This window comes from Mauremys mutica, chromosome 18 (assembly GCF_020497125.1).
Source record: "Mauremys mutica isolate MM-2020 ecotype Southern chromosome 18, ASM2049712v1, whole genome shotgun sequence".
Taxonomy (NCBI): Eukaryota; Metazoa; Chordata; order Testudines; family Geoemydidae; genus Mauremys; species Mauremys mutica.
The window spans coordinates 10,401,070-10,419,604 of record NC_059089.1 but is presented as its reverse complement, the minus strand read 5'-3'; the positions used below and the strand labels follow the sequence as shown (position 1 = coordinate 10,419,604).

Here is an 18,535-nt window from a genome sequence, read left to right as displayed (position 1 = left end):
ACAGGGGAGTTAGCAGCATATGGAATGGGGACAAGGGTGCACTGGGAGCAGGATTACAGGTGTAGCAGCACAGAGGTGGGTTGTGCTGCAGCAGGGGAACAGGAACAGTCCTAAAGCAACGAGCGCTACTGCAGCACTAACCCTGAGCGGCTGCCCAAGCATGGCCTCGCCCCAGTACACCAGAGGGGGTGAAGGAGAGACGAGAGAGAGAGCACTGGACTGGAACTTATGAGACCTGGGCTCTACGCACAGCTCTGCCACTGACCTGCTAGGTGACCTCAGGTAAATCACGCCAACACTTTGTTCCTCAGTTTCCCCCGTGAAATGAGGATGAGGATGATGACGCTGACCTCCTCTGTAAAGCGTTTTAAAAGCTAGTGATGAAAAGCGCTTGAGGTGTTTTTATTATAGAGCTGTGTCCTGGAGGCAGAAATTGAGCCCGTGGCTCCTGGCACACACACACTTCCTCCCATGCCACCCCTCTAACATGGGAGTAGCTCCCCATAAAACAGCTGCAAGGTCTTTCCTCCTGCAGGCTCTTCCTCTGCAGTGAGATCTACAAAAAAAGACTTGACAGTGGTTAGGCAGCTGCTGTGCTGTGGCTGCTACTTTCCATGCTCACCACTGTTTCCTTGTACTTCCCTGTCTCTTTGGTGCAGCCCGTTGTTGTCTCGTGTCTTAGGTGGCAAGCTCCTGGGATAGTCTTGTTATGAGCCCATGGCTCCTCTAGTACGTTGGCTCATGCAAGCCATCTCCAAGTGACTAACCACCACCCGCATGGAATGAGGTGACTTGGGTGGCCCTCTGCTCAGTGCAGTTAGCCTCCAAGGGGCCAGCCCACACTTATATCTGTGTTCCATTGCTCCACTTCAGCAGCAGGCAGCCAGAGTCCCCTCGACCAATGGGGCAAGAGGTGGCAAATGACAGCTTGGCCAGTAAGGAGCCTCAAGGGTCCCACAGATGGCCATGGGATTTACTGGACTAGAAGACCTCTTGATGTCCCCTCCAGTCCTACGATTCTATGGTCTTTGACAATAGAGAGTATCAGGTGCTGCTCACTTTGGACTGGGGACCTCAGTCCAACTCAACACGTCTGCCCCATTCCTAATGAATATCCTGAGTTTCCAGGTCCCAGTGATGGCCCTGGTAGATGCTGCCACAGCATCAGGGCAGCACCATGTAGGGATGAAGGGGGGTGACCTCGTGTGACGGAGCAGGGAACGGGGCGGATTTGACCTGGGAATGTGGCAGGGGATTACATTGGGGATGAGAAGGAAGCTACCTGAGCCAGGAAGGGGGAGTGGGAGAAGTGACACCTTCTGCCCAGGAGACTGAACAAAGGAGAGGAGGAGCAGAGGGGAGGGGGGAAGAAAGCGGCTGGAGGAATTTTTAGTTTCAGTTTGGGCTGGGTGGTGCAACGCAGGGAACCCCAAGCCCGGGTCTAAGCTCCCTGAACCCCCAGAAGGACTTGATTGAGGGGTCCTGGTTGTGCCTACAAGCTCTGCTGTAGACTGCGTTCCTACTGTCCAATAAACCTTCTGTTTTACTGGCTGGCTGAGAGTCACAGTGAATCTCAGGAAGAGGGGTGCAGGGCCCTGACTTCCCTACACTCCATGACACCTCGTGCAGGCTCTTCAGTGCAAAGAGAGCCAACCAGCCTGAGCTAGGGAGATGTGAGAGTGATGGGAGGTGCAGCCTGTCTGTGACTCTGGGTTCTGGGTTCACAAAAAGAATTTAAACTGAAACTCCTGAACTTTTCCAACCCTCTCCTCCCCTTCCTACCTGGGCTGCTGTCCAAGGTCCGGGACAGCTGCCAATTACCAGCTGCCGTGGAATAAGCTGGGGATCAGGTTGGTGAACAGCCAACCCCTGACATCAGAAGCAGGTGCCTAACTTGCCAGGTGCACCACAACTATGTCACCCCCTATGTCTGAGAGTGATCCACAAACCCAAAGAGGGAGCTGGAACTAGGCCCCGCCCCAGCTGTGCTGCTCCCACGGGGATTGGCCAACAGGTATGCACAGCCCTTGTCTCCATGAGGTCACAGGGAAGCACCAGTTTTGAACAAAGTATAAAATCTGCAGCCTTGTTCCCTTTTGTTGAGAACCATCTCTCAGCTTTAAAGACCCAAAGAAGCAAGCGGGGAGCAAAGAGCGAAACTGCTCAGACTTCAAGGGTTCGCTCCCTCTGCCTGATTACACAACCGGGTTTTTACTGCCCCAGAAAACTGTAAGTCTAAAAACGCAAGAAGATATAAAGTTTAAAAACAAGACTTGTCTTTTGAAAAAAAATAAATCATAGAAGCTGAGTAGATCCACAAGAAGCCACCTAGCTATCCTTAGGCAAAGTAAACCTACGCAATACACTGCATACTGAGCCTTCTAGCCAGCAAGAGACAGTGCTCAGTGTCTGACAATGTCCTGCGTCTGCAAAAGGTTCAGTGGCTTTAGGTAAGTTTCCACCACGGTAGCCAGAGACACTCAGCAGTACACTGAAATGCCTCCACTCTGCAGGACGCAAAAGGTTAGTTTCTCTTCTCTCAGAGTCCCGCTCATGTGGCTCAGAGCGAGGCTGGGGTGGGCACTGTGGGCAAAGTCAGTTCCATGGATGGAGTTTCAGCCACCTGGGCTGGACTGGGTTTGCGAAGCTCCAGTTTCTCGCTGAGCTGGTTATAAAGATCCTTCACAGCTTCGCCGCTCTGTGGAACGAGCATTGGGAAAACAAACAAACAAAAGAAGAGTCACACTTCATTCTAGCTGTTACTAGCTGGAACACTAAGTACTAGGACTCCTGGGAGTGTTTCAACACAGAGGAAAGTGGGAAGTGGAAGTCATGATATAATTAAGTCAATACTCCACACACTCTGAAAGCTGCTATCTAAACAGAACACAGGCTCCGGTAAGCAGCTTCAGGGAATGCAGTTGCCTTCCTCGGCAATTACTTTTCCTTTTGTGACCCTTCTTACCTGCTTGGTAGGTTCCAAAGCCTTCTGGAGTGATTCTAATTTGGCAGGTGCCACTTTGTGATGCAGGTGAAGTAGCAATCTTAGCATGTGTCTATGGACATTCTCTTTTCTGTAAAGAGCAATTGTAAAGTGGTGAAACCAATGTATAGATCACAATGTACAGAACACAACCACACTTTAGAGAGAAAGTTACACAACAACGTCAGAGCAGTGTCTGGGTGTTCAAACGATGGGAGTTTTGTTTTCAATTATCAAAAATACTTAAGTTGTAAAGGAATTGCTTGCATGCTACAGGATGTTATGCTTCTATAGGCTTGCCAGGAATTAATACAAGGGTTTAGAACTACTAACAAGTTCTTTATGTGCATTTATAAATTAGAGAGCTGAAGTTAAATATGTTTAAAGCAGAAATTCAATCTGCTATTGCACTGTAAGGAGGATGTTGCCCCACTGCAACTTCTGTCTCTGAATAACGATTTAGGGTTTGTGTAATCGTTTATAAATCAACACTTGCTATTTCCAGTGATTTTATTTCTACAGAATTGGTTGCAAAATCTAAGCATATAAAAAAAACACCACAAGAGCTATCATAGCCTTTCCAGTGTGAGCTAAGTGAAACAATAGCTCAGAAAGGTGTGAACTGTCCCATTCATCTTGTAAATATTGTGCTTTCTGAAGGATGTCAGTTACCTTGAGCAGGCAGTGAGGAAGAAGCCATCAAAGAGACTGGTACAGAAGTCCTCCAGAGCAAATTCATCAGCCAGCAACGTGAGGTTACCGGTGAGCAGGTGCAGGAAAATATCACCGAAGGCCAGGTCACTGAATGTCTCGACTGCACAACATGAAGGACAATGACTAACAGGGTGGCAAGCATTTGCCTGAAAGCTTTGCCGTGTTAGCAGAAGACGAGCCTGCTGAAAAAACTTGATGTGCACTTTGCTGACTGGCCACTGCAGGTGGCTGACTACCCGACCCAGGTATAAAGGGAGGTGGGAGAGAACCCAGGATGTGGGCTGAGCAGCCATTGAGGAAGAATTCCGGGAGCCGCTAAGCCTGGGCTAGATTCGGTGGTGTTTCACTGCGAGTTCCTTTTGTGGATCAAGTGGCAAGTTCTGATCCACTGCAACTTTTGGGGACTGTTTAGAGCAGGAAGCTACCTGCTCCGAGACACAATGTATCTTCCAGTAACATTCCAACCAGTCTACAGCTAATCACGTCGCCAGTACAGTGTCTTTCATCCGAGCAATTACAAACAAACACTGAGGAACCTTCACAAAACTCCTGCTCGGTAGGAAAACATCACCACTGACCAAGTAAGTAAACTCATGGGACTTGCACAGGGCTCACATGGTGAATCACTAGCAGACCTGAAACTAGCAGAATCCAAGAGTTGTCACCACTAACCACACTCACCCTCATAGCCCTTATTTTCCTCCTTCTAGGCCTTCTATATGTGACAAGTAGGTACAAAACATAAGACTTACCTAGTGCTGGCAGGAGCCTGAGAAAAGCATTCTTGTTCCTCTGTTTAGTTATGTGAAGTATGTAATAGAGCCCAACCTCACAGGCTATTCTGTGCTCCTGAAGGAATCTGTTATGGCACAAACAAAGTTTCTTAACTAATAGAACAAGAACCCATTTACCAAAGAGGACCGTACGAAGACAGGGTCCACAGCCTGGAAGCCACAGAGTAGGAAGCAGGGAAATGTCTCAGTAGCTAACCTGAAGTCTCCAGTGAAGTGGTGGCTAGGAGAAAGCGTTCAGATCTAGGCTAGCTGTCTGCTGCCATGGCCCAACGAAATAATTATTCAACAAACATTGTTACTTTCCAATAATCAATACTAACTGAACAGTTCATAAGAAGAAGGAAGCTTCAGGATCAAGCTAAACACAATGGAAAATCTGATTCTGCTTCATTTTAAAGCTTCCCAGCTCAGACACCAATTCTGCTATGAAATAGTTGTGCCTGTTATTCTAACTGAATGTGGTATTCTGGATACTGACATTCAAACAAGAAGAGTACTGGGAATAAGTGTAAGGTCTGAACATAACTGAGCATGCGGAGATCCTTTCTGTCGGCTTTGCAAAGAGAAACCATGAGAAGTTTCGTTTTTAACCTCCAAACCTTTAGGATTTCAAAGAGAAACTGAAGTCCTCATCACATGTACAGTCATCTTATTTCTAGTAGCGCATCTGAAGGTGCTCATTCTCTCGCTCAGTCCAAATGCAGTAATACCATGAAAGCAGCCACTGTACTCTGCTTGTGAAGGACACACAAATGTCTCCTTTATTTGAAAACAGCAATGCAAAAAAACCTTACTAATTTGTTTTGCAAAGACTGAACTGAAATGTCAGAGCGAGAAACATTAATGTGATGGTCCACCTCCTTGGGCCAGGCCTATATAAAAATCAACAGTAAGAAATATTGCTCCACGCAGGTTGCTTCAATGTTTTCAAATACAGGAGACACTGAGAACTTTATGAGAGGATGACACAGGCTCTGCTTCCTTGAAAATGAGGGCAAAGCAATATGATGTGCCTAGTTTAAAAACAGTATTGATGATCAGTCACTCACACCTCCCTAATTGTGTTACTGCTGAGCAGCAGCCATGTTTGTTAGTCAAAGAACTATTCTCTTTCTAATCACTATGAAGGCCTGAACTGATCTTTATTCTTCCATGGGTAACAAAAGCTTTAAGTACTCTAGCAAACCTCTTGTGCTTTCACTCCAAGGTCTCTCTAACCCACTTATGCACAATCTGGTTTAAGCAGCAGTAGCTCATGGTTAATTAATTTTGGCAATATGTTACGCAGCGAAATGTTCTTTTTAATGTCAGCTCTGTCTACAAGTGACTCTCCTCAGTAGTGTCCATGTCGAAATAACTCAGGCCAAAGGCACCAAGACAATATTATTCTATTCGCATAGGCCTGATTCAGCATATGCCTAACGTTAAGTACACGAGTAGTCACACTGACTATAAAGTACCTTGCTGAATCAAGGCCTTAGTGTTTTGTTGTTTCTTGTGCAGTTGCCTTTCAATCTGAGCCCTTGATAAAAATGCCACAGTATTTGAGCTCTCTGACTGGAAACTTTTAAACTGGACAGCACCCTCAATGGCTCCACAGCAGCACTGCCTCTCTCATACTTCTTGCCAGAGACCCCTTGTTTTCTCTCTATTGACCTATTAAAGATCTGTAGTTTTACTGGTGTCTTTTTAATCAACTGTTCCACTGAATGGAACTGAAGCCTTGAATTAGTTAGGGTTAATTCTTTTCTCTTAATTGTGCCAGGTTGCACAAAATGGGCTTCCTCTGTGGTACAGCTTAGCCACCTAAGACTACGTCTATACTACAAATTATTTCAGTATAACTTACATCACTCAGGGGTGTGAATAATCCACATCTCTGAGTGACGCAAGTTATACCAAGCTAAGCACCAGTGCGGACAGTAGTATGCTGGCAGCAGAGCTTCTCTCACTGACACAGCTGAGAAAGGAGTTACTGAGCCGATGGGAGCGTTCTCTCCTGTTGGCTTAGAGAGTCTTCACGAGAACGTCACTGTAAATGATGTAGTGTAGACATAGCTTACTGGTTTGTTGGAAAAAGGATCTAATGTACGTAGGTCGATGACATACTTGGTGAAAGCTTCGGGAATAGTGCTGGGGTAGGGAATTGGCCCTTTCTCGTCTGATGGCAGTTTCTGATCTACGTTGAATGTGTAGTCATCCACCACAAAAGACATCAGCATCGGCAAGAACTTGGTGATCAACTCGTGTTCCTTAGAAGGGGGAAAAAAGCCATTGCAATATAAAAAAGCCATTCAGCATTTATGTAACTTTCCATCCAAGAATCTCAAAGTGTTTAGGTGACATGTAATATTCCCATCCCACAGCTAGAAAAACGAAGGTAAACCATTTACCTATGACCACACAGCAAACCAATGGTAGACAGGAACATAAAACACTGGTATCCAGACACCAAGTCCCTGCTCTAACCACTGACCTCTCTTTTCATGTCCTCCAGTAGAATATAAGGAGATAATCAGAAAACTATCCTTCACTTTGTACACAAGAACACTATTGAAGGACTGTTTTTCTGTAACAGAATTACCCCGTGATATACATATCTGGTGTAGAGCACCTTATCCTATGTTATTGCAAGTGCTGGACACAGAGGGTCTGGGTAAGGACAGAGTAGTATGCTAATGAGTACAAGTCATCTTGTTTAATTCCCTGAACCAATATTAACCATTGCACACTTAGTCATGCTCCCAGGAGGAGTGCCAGGGGAAAGTCACACTCATTTCCTCCATTCCCAGCAGGGCTGGCTCCAGCTTTTTTGCTGCCCTAAGCGGTGAAGCGGGAGAAGAAAAAAAAAAAAGAGAGAGAGAAAGACGGTCGGCGGCAACTCAATCGTGCCGCTCCATTCTTTGGCGGCAATTCAGCGGCGGGTCCTTCGCTCCCCCTCTTCCTCTTTGGCGGCAGCTCAAAGAGGAAAAGAGGGAGTGAGGGACCCACCACTGAATTGCTGCTGAAGACCCAGCCGTGCTGCCCCTTTCCATTGGCCACCCCATGCACCTGCTTCCTTCGCTGGTGCCTGGAGCCGGCCCTGATTCCGACAGCAGTTGAAAATTACTTATTTTGTATCAAAATAAAACAACGGGAATCGGCAGCGTATGGAACCACAAAGTACATTAAAAATGAAGCAGGTTGTGGAGCTGTCTCCATATAGCACCAACAGGTGAAGAAGGAACCTTTCAAGTAAGATATGAGGTAAGACAAGGCTTTGCCGAGGGCCATGTGAGTACCTAATCATGTTACTATTTGACTATTCATGCACACACACCTGGGGGTGCTGGGACAATTTGTAGGGTAGCGGGTGCGGAGAGCCATTGAACCAAACTGTAAACCCTGCATATGATGGAAACCACTTCAAAGCAGGGGGTGCAGCAGCACCCCTAGTTCCAGCACCTATGCAAACACCTACGGAAAACATACATCACTGAGGTAAACGTGCAGCCAGCCAGCAGTGTATACGGCCAATGCCTCAATCACCCTCCCTGGGGAAGAGCTGCACCTCTTTGAGGCACAGAACAGAAACAGCAATGGAGTTTTTGCGGTTCCCCCCACTGCCCATATTGTGGTTAACCTCTCTTCTGTAGACAGCTGAATATAACTTCTCCCAGAGCTACCAAACCTGTTCAGAGAGCAGGCCAGAGGGAAAGTGGGGGGCGGATCACCTGAGCGATCCAAGATACGCTGTCCAGGGGTTGATTGATACCTCCACAGCATTCCTATCACAACACTGGGGAGGCAGACGCGCTAGCCACTGAATGACAATGCAATGAGCTGCTTTTAGAGTTCAGGGCCAGCCCCAGCAATGCTATTTTCACATTCATTCTGATCTACAGTCTCGCCATTTGGGCGGAGATCCCAGGAGTTATGAGCCATTGGTGCTGAATTTGTTAGAGGCAAAACTCAGATATAAAAAAGGTAAAGCCCCAGATGTTCAAGTCTACCAAAAAAAAGGGGGGGGGAGTTGACAAGAGGACCCACTTGTGTACACTCTCACCCTATTGGTGCATGCAAATGCCAGGTGTCATCTGTACAAACAGGACGTTTCCAAATTTTGCAAGTGCTTATTAGAGGCATTTGGAAAAGGTGACACTGAGGGTTTTTTGAGAGAGGGGAAGATGAGGAAATGCTCTTCGAGAAGCTTACCATTTTAGGCTCCCTGAAGACTTGACTGTCAATCATGTCCCAGGCCCCCTGTCCCAGAGACAGCATCCTTAGCAGCAACAAGAGGTCTGGGCTTTCCTGGAAATTCCAATGTAATAAAAGTTATGTTCTTCCTCAATTCTCTACATGTTGGAGATTTATTTGGAAGTAATTTATATTCAGTGGTTTTCTTGGATTCAGGAGCAATATCCAGAGATGTTAGATCGCAAAAGACTGCTAGGGGCTGTCAATTTCTATGATTTAAGTAAATGAATTATAGCTCAGAGGGCCACAAACAGCTGCAAATGCTACAGAACACACCTCAGTGTAATAATTTTATAGTGTGCTTGGAGATATTCAGGCCATCTGATCAGACGACTGGCTAGAGACCTTTCAAAAACAATTTGACATCATAAGTACAATATGCGTCAGAAAGAAACTATCTGTGTTTGTCAGTAAATATCCAATATTGAGTGTGTAAAAATGACACTGGCCTTTTTGCAAGCTTGAAAGGATAAAAGGAAATTATTTAATTTGACAATGAAAAAGCAGCCCAAGGGATGAAATACAGGGAGTGTTTCTATTTAGATCCTTGTATGGTTCCCATCATAGGATCTGAGTCCTGATCCATGGGGGCAAAGATTCACATTCTTGTTGCACAGCCCATGAGTACCCAGTTCATACCAGGGAAACTGAGGATCCAACCAGCAGACTGTATTCTAAGTCCTTTCTAGGGCTGAACAGCGGTCCAGCTGCCATTTCCAATGTAATTCTGCCTCCCCCACAAAGGGATTGTCGGCAGCAGAACGCAGCATTACAGAGAGCAAGTGCCTCACAACGTTATTAAGTGTACCATCTTCTTCTCCGTGTGGCTGATGTAAATGCTGAGCAACAACTATAATTTTACATTCAGATGGATCAATAAAGTGTACAATAGAGATAACTCTCTCTCCGCTTACACCATTCACTTTACTATATCCCCCTACCACCAGCCCAAAGCAAGGCAAGACACCAAGTTTAGCACAGGGAGTAAAGAATGCTGTAACTGAAGCAGGAATTTAAGTAGGCAGAAAGCAGTTGCCTGCAAGTATGCATAATTAGAAGAGCATGTACCTAGTAGAGAGTGAGAAATGTTAAGGGGGCATCGTCAACTTGAAAAATCACGTGTCTGAAAACTGTGTACCTACCATAATTACACAACACCTAAAATTACTACAAATGAAAGAAATCAGGACAAAATGTATGTTTTTCCTCTTTTTCAGTTTACTTGTGCATTTGATAGCACACAGTTTCATTGCTTCTCCTGTAATGTCAGTCAGTTTCTCCCTTGCTGAAAAACGCAAAACCCGAACAGGGCCCATTTGTAATCTGTGCAGGTTTTTCAGACTCACCCTGGGTAAGGTGTCTTGCCCAACCAGCTCTTGCAGATGCCGTATGGTACTCAGAGCTAAGGTGTTAATGGCAAAGGGATCACACAAGATCATTGATAAATCCCTGAAGGGAAACAGAACCACAAATGCATTTTATATATACTAACAAACCCCATGGCCCAACCACACATCCGGCCACAGAATACCAAAACCTATGAGGGAAGGAAGTCAGGCAGCAAAAACTATAATGATAAAACCTAATGTATTATATCAACTGAAATATGTTTCTGCCTTAGATCACTAATTAGATGCTTAAAAGTGGCAAGTCCTGCCTGATAAAACAAAAGTTAAAGGGGTGGTTGTTTTTTACAGGCCACTGACTAGTTAGAGCCTTGGGACAGGATACTGAGAATAAATCTGTTATCTTGCCGAATGCACTAAGAAGGGCTATGTTTGGCAATGATTGGTTTTGTTACTAGATACTTGTGGAGAATTAACAACTGAAGTAATTCTCAGCCCCTCTGGATAATGGGAACATCGCTATCAATCCCTCAGTTTCATGAGCCTGAACTGCTCACCCCAATACTTGTTCTTGTCCTTTCTTCACTCCGTCCAGGAACCCTTGCAGCTCTCGAGCTCTCTTGTTATCCACAAACTTCTCCCGAATGCAGGCATCTAAGCACCAGGTGAACTGCAAAGAAAGGAAACGTTGTTCACACACTCATGGCAACTCCTCTAAACTAGCATTACAATATATGAATCACCTCAAGGCTTCAGTGTAATACTGTTGGCTTGATATTTAATTAAATACACCCGCATAAGCCTTTCTGACCCTCCCCAACAGTTGTACAGGAAGCTGCAACATTAGATACAGCACACATCAGTTTTAAGACTCTTGCCGACTTTTCAAAGGCTACAGATCTAGTGACAAAACAGGTCCTTATTCAGTGAGCCTTTTGCATTAAGCTCCTACAAGTATTCTAATTATGTTCAAATGCCTCCATCAGTGCAACAGAACATGGGTTCGTGTAGCAGCATGTGAAGGGGGAACACAAAGTTTCCAATCCATACAAACAGCATCAACCTGTGACCAGCAGTATCTGCTGCTTGCACAGTCCTGTGTGTGTTGGGAAGTTCTAGTGGGGGTCTGACATCAGGAGCAGAGGAAGCCCAAGAGGCATCCAAACACACAAGATCACGCTATGAAGCTGTTGTACAGCAGGTTCAACTGGCATCACCTTTTCCTCTCCCACAACAAGCATTCCCTGAAAATTAACACGTACTATGTACCATGTAGTATGTGAATACATCTCGTGGCCCACCCCCATCAATGTGGGATCACATACATGATGGAGCACATGGTAACTGAGGGGGCAGTATCACTTAGTGGTAAGAACATGGGATTGGAAGTCAGATGATCTAGACTTTATTCCTGGTTCTATCACTGACTTACACTGGAAATTTGGACAAGCCATAACCCCTATGTGTTAGTCTCCCCATCTATATTAAAACTACATATTCCTCATAACGATGTTGTGGATCTTGATTAATTCATGTTTCTGAAGTGCTTGGAGCCCACTGTACAGAAGGTGCTAAATATATTTCTCATCACTAGTATCTTTTCTTCAGAAACACACATTGCACGAGAAATAAGCTTTGTAAATAATGTAACCAGGATGTAAGCGTAGAGAGTAGAATGCGACTCTGCATTTATGTGGATGAATGACTTAACTCACATTACAAATGCCAACGCAGCGCTAAATTAGACAGCAAAACTCCTTATATTTTAATAATTATTAATTTTCTGCTCTTTATACTTCAAGATCCATAGCACTTGCCAAACTAAACTAATGAAATGCAATCACTTCTGGGCAAAGAGCATCAGTTTGTGCACAGTCCTACGCACAACCGGGAGGGGAAGGAAACTGGCCAAGAACACTGGGGCAAACCAATGGCATGAACTTCGTTTTTGGCAGCATCCACGTAGGTCAGATGATACACTGTTTTTTAAGACTTCATACCAAGCACCCCAAACAGCACGACGAACAATTTATCTACCATACAAAGACAAAGGGCTTTGTTAACACTGCTGGGATTTGAACCTGTCATTCCAAGGACTATAAGAATTTCAGACTTGAGGTTTGAACCATTTTCTATGCCTGGAGATAATATACCCTCTCGGTTATTGACCTTCAAGGCAGCAGGCACAAATGAGAGCTGCTCAGACTGAAAACTCCAAAGTACTACTTGTGCCTGGTCCATCTATTCATTACCTTGTGACAGGGGTCAACAGTACAGATCTCGCTGATGTCCAGGTCATGCAATGACATCAGGAGCTCTGCCCGTAGCGTGCAGTAATGGACATTCCTTGTCCGAAGGAACAACGTTCTTAGGAACTGTAGCACCATGTCATATAGCTTCACATTCTTCCCAATCATCTGTGTCAGCTTCTGAACCACCTAAAGCCCAAATGGAAAACGACACACTTAGTACCAAAAGCTATTCCTACACGACAGCTTTCAAACTATTTCATTATTTGCCCCATCAGTTGTGGAATGCCTGAACTAAAACATACAGCTTTAAAGGACACTTCACTCCAGACTTTTTCAGCATTTCAACTCCATTTGTGCTTTAATTGATTTTTGTCTAGACTTTTGCAATTGCAAGACTTTCTGTTCCCTTGGCTAAACAATCTGACCTGTTATACCAAGTATACCAATAGGAATTGTTTTTTGTTGTAAATGTGATCTTAGGGTTTTATACTGCCATCTATCACCATAGTTTGAGTGCCCACCACGTAAAATCAAAAGTAATAGCAAAGTCCCTAGAGACTTCATGGAGTCTCTGGCATTTCCCCCTTTTTGGGGTAAAAACATTGCTTGGGGCATGGATTTGGGTTTTTTAAAAACATTTTAATAAAATGTGTATAGTGGGAGTGTCTAAAAGCACCACTGAAACAGAGACTCTACAAGTACATAGGAAGGCACAATCCTTGTCCTGAAGAATTTAGTTAACGAAGGTAGTATACAACAGGAGGGAAGAGTGGCTGGGGCGAGGTTTAACATTAATAAGATCACACTGTCCTATAGGCTAGCTACATGCACAGCTTTTGACGCTTCTTCCCATTTTTTTTTGTTGAACTATTACTATTTCCTGCAAAAACAAAATAAAAATTGTAACCCCGCCCCCCAAACCCTGATTTAACTGCCAAAGGTGCTTAGATACTATAACGATGGGCATGGTATTAAATCCCAGACTGATAGACAGAACCGGGGAAAAATATTATTGGCTAAACATGTTGTTTAGCTATTTAAATGTTATTTTTAAAAATCTGCTTAAACAAAAGATTAACCTATTACTTTATTCACTAGGTGCTATTCTAATAAACATAATGTTCAGTATTGTTATACTTGTAACTATTAAATATAAGATTAACCTGTTGATTTAATTAAGACTTGTTTAATGAAGATGAACTAACACTAAATAAGTAGCCAAAATATTTACATAGCTTTTTCCAGGTGCTAGCAAAGTTGTGAGGCCAGACAAACACTCAGTTATCTGATGATGCTGGCAGGATAGGAACCCAATATGCTCCCTTTTCAAGACAGAGATTGGAGATTTCCATTCCAAACTTCCCTGTAAAAGTTCTCCCTGCTCTTACCTCTCCCTGACGTCTCATTTTCGGAGAGGGACTGAAGAAGTTGTGCAAGACAGAGAGATCACTACTAAAGAGAGTGTTTTCTTTCTCCAGTATGTACTGTTTCAGCAATGGGGACACCTCATCGCCAAACAGAGCTTGGTTATCCTGCCAGATCTGGCGCTTCACCTCCACGGCACATGCTTTGTATAAATCCTTATCCGCCATCACTAACTTCAGTTTCTTTTCAGGGACCTGTGAACAACAGTGCAGTCTCAGTAAAGAGTTAGGGGTTCACCTACCTGACTGTTAAAATGGTAAATAGTTGACTATAAGGCAGCTCTAAATCACAACCTTGAACTGGCCAGTAACTTCTACAACCAATGCAATTAAAACCCAAGGAAACAGCAGAGACCCTTCTTTCATGACCCTACCCATCCAACACCACCCTAGTTTTAAAGTATTTAGCTTCCTAGAGAAAGCATTACATTTTCCTTCAGTTAATGTTGAAAAAACCATCTTCTCCTATTAAAAAAGGAGCACAGCATTCTATGGTGATGGTTCAAAACTCTAGTCTATAGCATACAATATCACTAGTACAGGTTTTGAAGCTATTACATTAAAGATATTGTAGTGCCTTAAATGAAGAGTTGTTTCCTCTTAAGTACCCCTTTCCAGAAATATTGCCCCCTTTTAAAATCTAGCTGCATCCTTCAAATACTTGCCATTTAAATCAGTTTTGGAAGAGACCCCTACCACTGAACTCAAACTATTTTTGGGAAGGATAAGGGGGACACACACATTTTAAAAATAGAAGAACAAACGTATCTCTCAAAGTAGAGTGTGCTTTATGAAATATGAAATGCTTTTTGAACTACATTAAATTAACTGATATGAGAATCAAACAAAGCATAAGACAAATTCTTCTGCCAGTGAATGACAAACTGACTGAAGAGTTTGCAAACGTGGCATACAGCCCGGCTAACAGCAGAGAATGAAAGGGGCTGTAACCAGGAGATACAACAGATTTTACCTTGGGCAGGTGTTTCATGACACACATCACCACAGGCTGTATAGATGGCATCTTGACCAAGGAAAAGCTTTTCTCCAGCAGATCCTCCAGCTTTTTGTATCTGGAAACATGCAAGCAAGAAAAGTTGCTAGGTAAAGTTTTCAAAATTCCTGAGTGACTTAGGGTCCTAAGTGCTTAAGACACTTTTGAAAAAGTGACCAAGGCATTTAAGCTTTTTGAAAACTTTACCTGTCATGATTAATTTTGCAATTAATTTCTAATGATGATTAATAATCAGCAGCAAGATCAGTAACACACCTTTCCTCAACTTTTCCTTCTGAGGCAATGGCTGAAACTCTCTCTAACAATTTCTCTCTCAGCTCATCAAATACAGACTGATGAAATTCCAGCCTAGGGGTACCATGGAGGTCCAAGAATGGCAGAGCAGACTGGAGAGAGGGCAGGAGGACTCCATTTTCTGTCTAGCAAAACAAACACCATACAGAGTTATAAATTTGGATTAAACACAAATTCCTTGCTGGCAATAAATAACAAGACAGAGTACTAAAACGACATGTTAAGAAAAAGTAAGCACTCGGATAAATTTAAATGGTCATTATTGAGTAAGAAACAATATATCATTTTTTAAAAAGTCCTTAGTTATGCTACTAGCACTAGTGTAATATTATTAATGTTAAAAAAACTTAAAAATCTAGTTCACTTTTCATCACCGATGCCATTTGTTTACTTTTTACTCAACTGAGGCAATGAAGAAAGACTAGCAAGTTTCCTTTTCTAGTTCTCATGCAATAGTGCAACACTGGAGTGTGGACACACTAGCAGAATAGAGTCCTGGTCCATGCCTCTGACTCCTAGGCATGGGTAGTAAACAGTGCAGAGGAATGTTTATTTGTTTACCAAAATATAGTTCCATTAACATTTATCCATTTTTATACAAAAACATTCACAATTTTAAAAAATTATCCTTAAATCTGGGGCCTGAAGTACCTTACAATGTTTCTCTAATCATTCAAAAATCTACCAGGACTTTTAAAATGGTTGCATTTGGCTAGCTTATGCTAAACTCCATTAACCCAACTTTATAAATATATAAACTGCCACTGCTGAAATATACCAAAGCTTTGCTAAACGATCAATGCCCCAGTCTTAAGAACACTGAAGCATCATGTAAGGACACATGCAATAGTTCCATGAAGTCTTAGAGATGCCATGTGACATACACAGTCAGCTTTCATTTGTATTACAGAAAATTACATTACAGAGGTGAGAAGATACTACAGAGCACCAGCGTGTTAGGAGCCAAGAGTAACCAAAGCTTCCTTTTCACATTTCATCCTGCATTAAGCTGCAAAAAACAAAAACCTAAAAGCCACTCTCACAACTGTCAAATCCTGTTCAATTGGGAGAGAGACTCCCTTCATTTTAAAAACAGCCTTTAAAGAGTCCTCTTGTGATGAGGGCCTCCAAAGTTTGTCTCAATTATAACTTTAAAAAAAAAATCCTGGATCTATTTTAAAATCCTTCATTGAAGTTGTCCCACATCGTGTAAGCAGCTGGGAGCAAATGAGGCTGCAATATAATGGGAGGATGATGGAAGGTGAAAAAGTTAAGCCCATGTCAAGCAACAGGGAGCAGCGCTCAAGCAGAGTCCGGATCAGAAACAACTCGAGGAGGTTTCAGAGAACAAGACCCGCAGCAATCGGACACCACCGCGATGGATGCCCTGGCACCCGGAACCCTTTTACTGAGGCGTTATCAGCCCAGACCCACCCAGCCCCTCTCGAAGCCCTGGGACCCAGGCCCCGAGTCCAGGCGGACTCGCATGAGACTGACCCGCGGGGGGACGGGACGGGGCTCGGCGAGCCGCGCACAGGTACATTAAAGACCACACCGGGGTGGGAGCCTGCCCGAGACCCATCTGGGCCAGCGGAGAGCTCCGGCCACCCTACCCCTGCCGGGGCAGAGCCACTCCCGCCCCGGGGAGCCCCGCCCCGGGCCGCGCTCCCCACCTGGAACTGCTCGATGGCCTTGAGCGGCTCGGTGCAGTTGGTCAGCGTCTCCTTCAGGTCCTCCCCGTTGGCCACCCCCAGCTCCTGCAGCCCCGCGAACATGGCGGCGGCCTCCGCGGGCCAGGCTGGGTCCGCCCCGCTCTCGTTCCCGTAGGGTCGGCCCGGTCCGCCCCCGCTGTCGCCCCCCAGCCCTGGCGGGTCCCGCGCTGTCCCCGTCCCCCCCCGAAACTGCTCCTCGGCGCGCAGGTTCCGGGCTGCCGCGGGAGCGGCTGGGAGCTGGCTCAGCCCCGCCGAAGGGCCTGCGTGGGGCTCTCACGGCCCATTCCCCAGAGACTCCCCGTGTGCTGCCTGCTCCCCTGGCTATGGGGACCCGATAGCCCGGTATACTGCCTGCTGCCCTATAGCCCCCGTGTGCTGCCTGCTCCCCTGGCTATGGGGGCCCTATAGCTATACTGCCTGCTGCCCTATAGCCCCCGTGTGCTGCCTGCTCCCCTGGCTATGGGGACCCGATAGCTATACTGCCTGCTCCCCTATAGCCCCCGTGTGCTGCCTGCTCCCCTGGCTATGGGGACCCGATAGCCCGGTATACTGCCTGCTCCCCTATAGCCCCCGTGTGCTGCCTGCTCCCCTGGCTATGGGGGCCCTATAGCTATACTGCCTGCTCCCCTATAGCCCCCGTGTGCTGCCTGCTCCCCTGGCTATGGGGACCCGATAGCCCGGTATACTGCCTGCTGCCCTATAGCCCCCGTGTGCTGCCTGCTTCCCTGGCTATGGGGGCCCTATAGCTATACTGCCTGCTGCCCTATAGCCCCCGTGTGCTGCCTGCTCCCCTGGCTATGGGGGCCTTATAGCTAAACTGCCTGCTGCCCTATAGCCCCCGTGTGCTGCCTGCTCCCCTGGCTATGGGGGCCCTATAGCTAAACTGCCTGCTGCCCTATAGCCCCCGTGTGCTGCCTGCTCCCCTGGCTATGGGGGCCTTATAGCTATACTGCCTGCTCCCCTATAGCCCCCGTGTGCTGCCTGCTCCCCTGGCTATGGGGACCCGATAGCTAGACTGCCTGCTCCCCTATAGCCCCCGTGGGCTGCCTGCTCCCCTGGTTATGGGGACCCGATAGCTATACTGCCTGCTCCCCTATAGCCCCCGTGGGCTGCCTGCTCCCCTGGCTATAGAGACCCGATAGCTATACTGCCTGCTCCCCTATAGCCCCCGTGGGCTGCCTGCTCCCCTGGCTATGGGGACCCGATAGCCCGGTATACTGCCTGCTGCCCTATAGCCCCCGTGTGCTGCCTGCTCCCCTGGCTATGGGGACCCGATAGCCCGGTATACTGCCTACTCCCCTATAGCCCCCGTGTGCTGCCTGCTCCTCTGACTATGGGGACCCGATAGCTATACTGCCTGCTCCCCTATAGCCCCTGTGTGCTGCCTGCTCCCCTGGCTATGGGGACCCGATAGCCCGGTATACTCCCTGCTGCCCTATAGCCCCCGTGTGCTGCCTGCTCCCCTGGCTATGGGGGCCTTATAGCTATACTGCCTGCTCCCCTATAGCCCCCGTGGGCTGCCTGCTCCCCTGGCTATAGAGACCCGATAGCTATACTGCCTGCTCCCCTATAGCCCCCGTGTGCTGCCTGCTCCCCTGGCTATAGAGACCCGATAGCTATACTGCCTGCTCCCCTATAGCCCCCGTGGGCTGCCTGCTCCCCTGGCTATGGGGACCCGATAGCTATACTGCCTGCTCCCCTATAGCCCCCGTGTGCTGCCTGTTCTCCTGGCTATAGAGACCCGATAGCTATACTGCCTGCTCCC

At 46.1% G+C, this 18,535-nt stretch overlaps 1 protein-coding gene across 2 annotated transcripts; it reads right to left on the bottom strand.

The window, feature by feature from the left end:
- Positions 1–1,480: 1,480 nt before the first annotated feature.
- NELFB (negative elongation factor complex member B) lies at positions 1,481–16,886 on the bottom strand. Of its 2 annotated transcripts, none has more exons than XM_044993184.1 (13): positions 16,732–16,886; positions 15,020–15,183; positions 14,723–14,822; positions 13,714–13,944; positions 12,326–12,511; positions 10,631–10,743; positions 10,074–10,176; positions 8,686–8,781; positions 6,601–6,743; positions 4,450–4,556; positions 3,656–3,797; positions 2,966–3,074; positions 1,481–2,698 (listed from the first exon to the last, which is right to left on the bottom strand). In XM_044993184.1, the coding sequence occupies exons 1-13, from the start codon at positions 16,831–16,833 to the stop codon at positions 2,561–2,563; spliced, it is 1,734 nt and encodes a 577-aa protein (XP_044849119.1). In that variant the 5' UTR covers positions 16,834–16,886; the 3' UTR covers positions 1,481–2,560. The 2 variants fall into 2 exon arrangements, with proteins under 2 accessions (XP_044849119.1, XP_044849120.1); XM_044993185.1 differs by lacking the exon at positions 16,732–16,886 and adding an exon at positions 16,556–16,668.
- Positions 16,887–18,535: the final 1,649 nt, after the last annotated feature.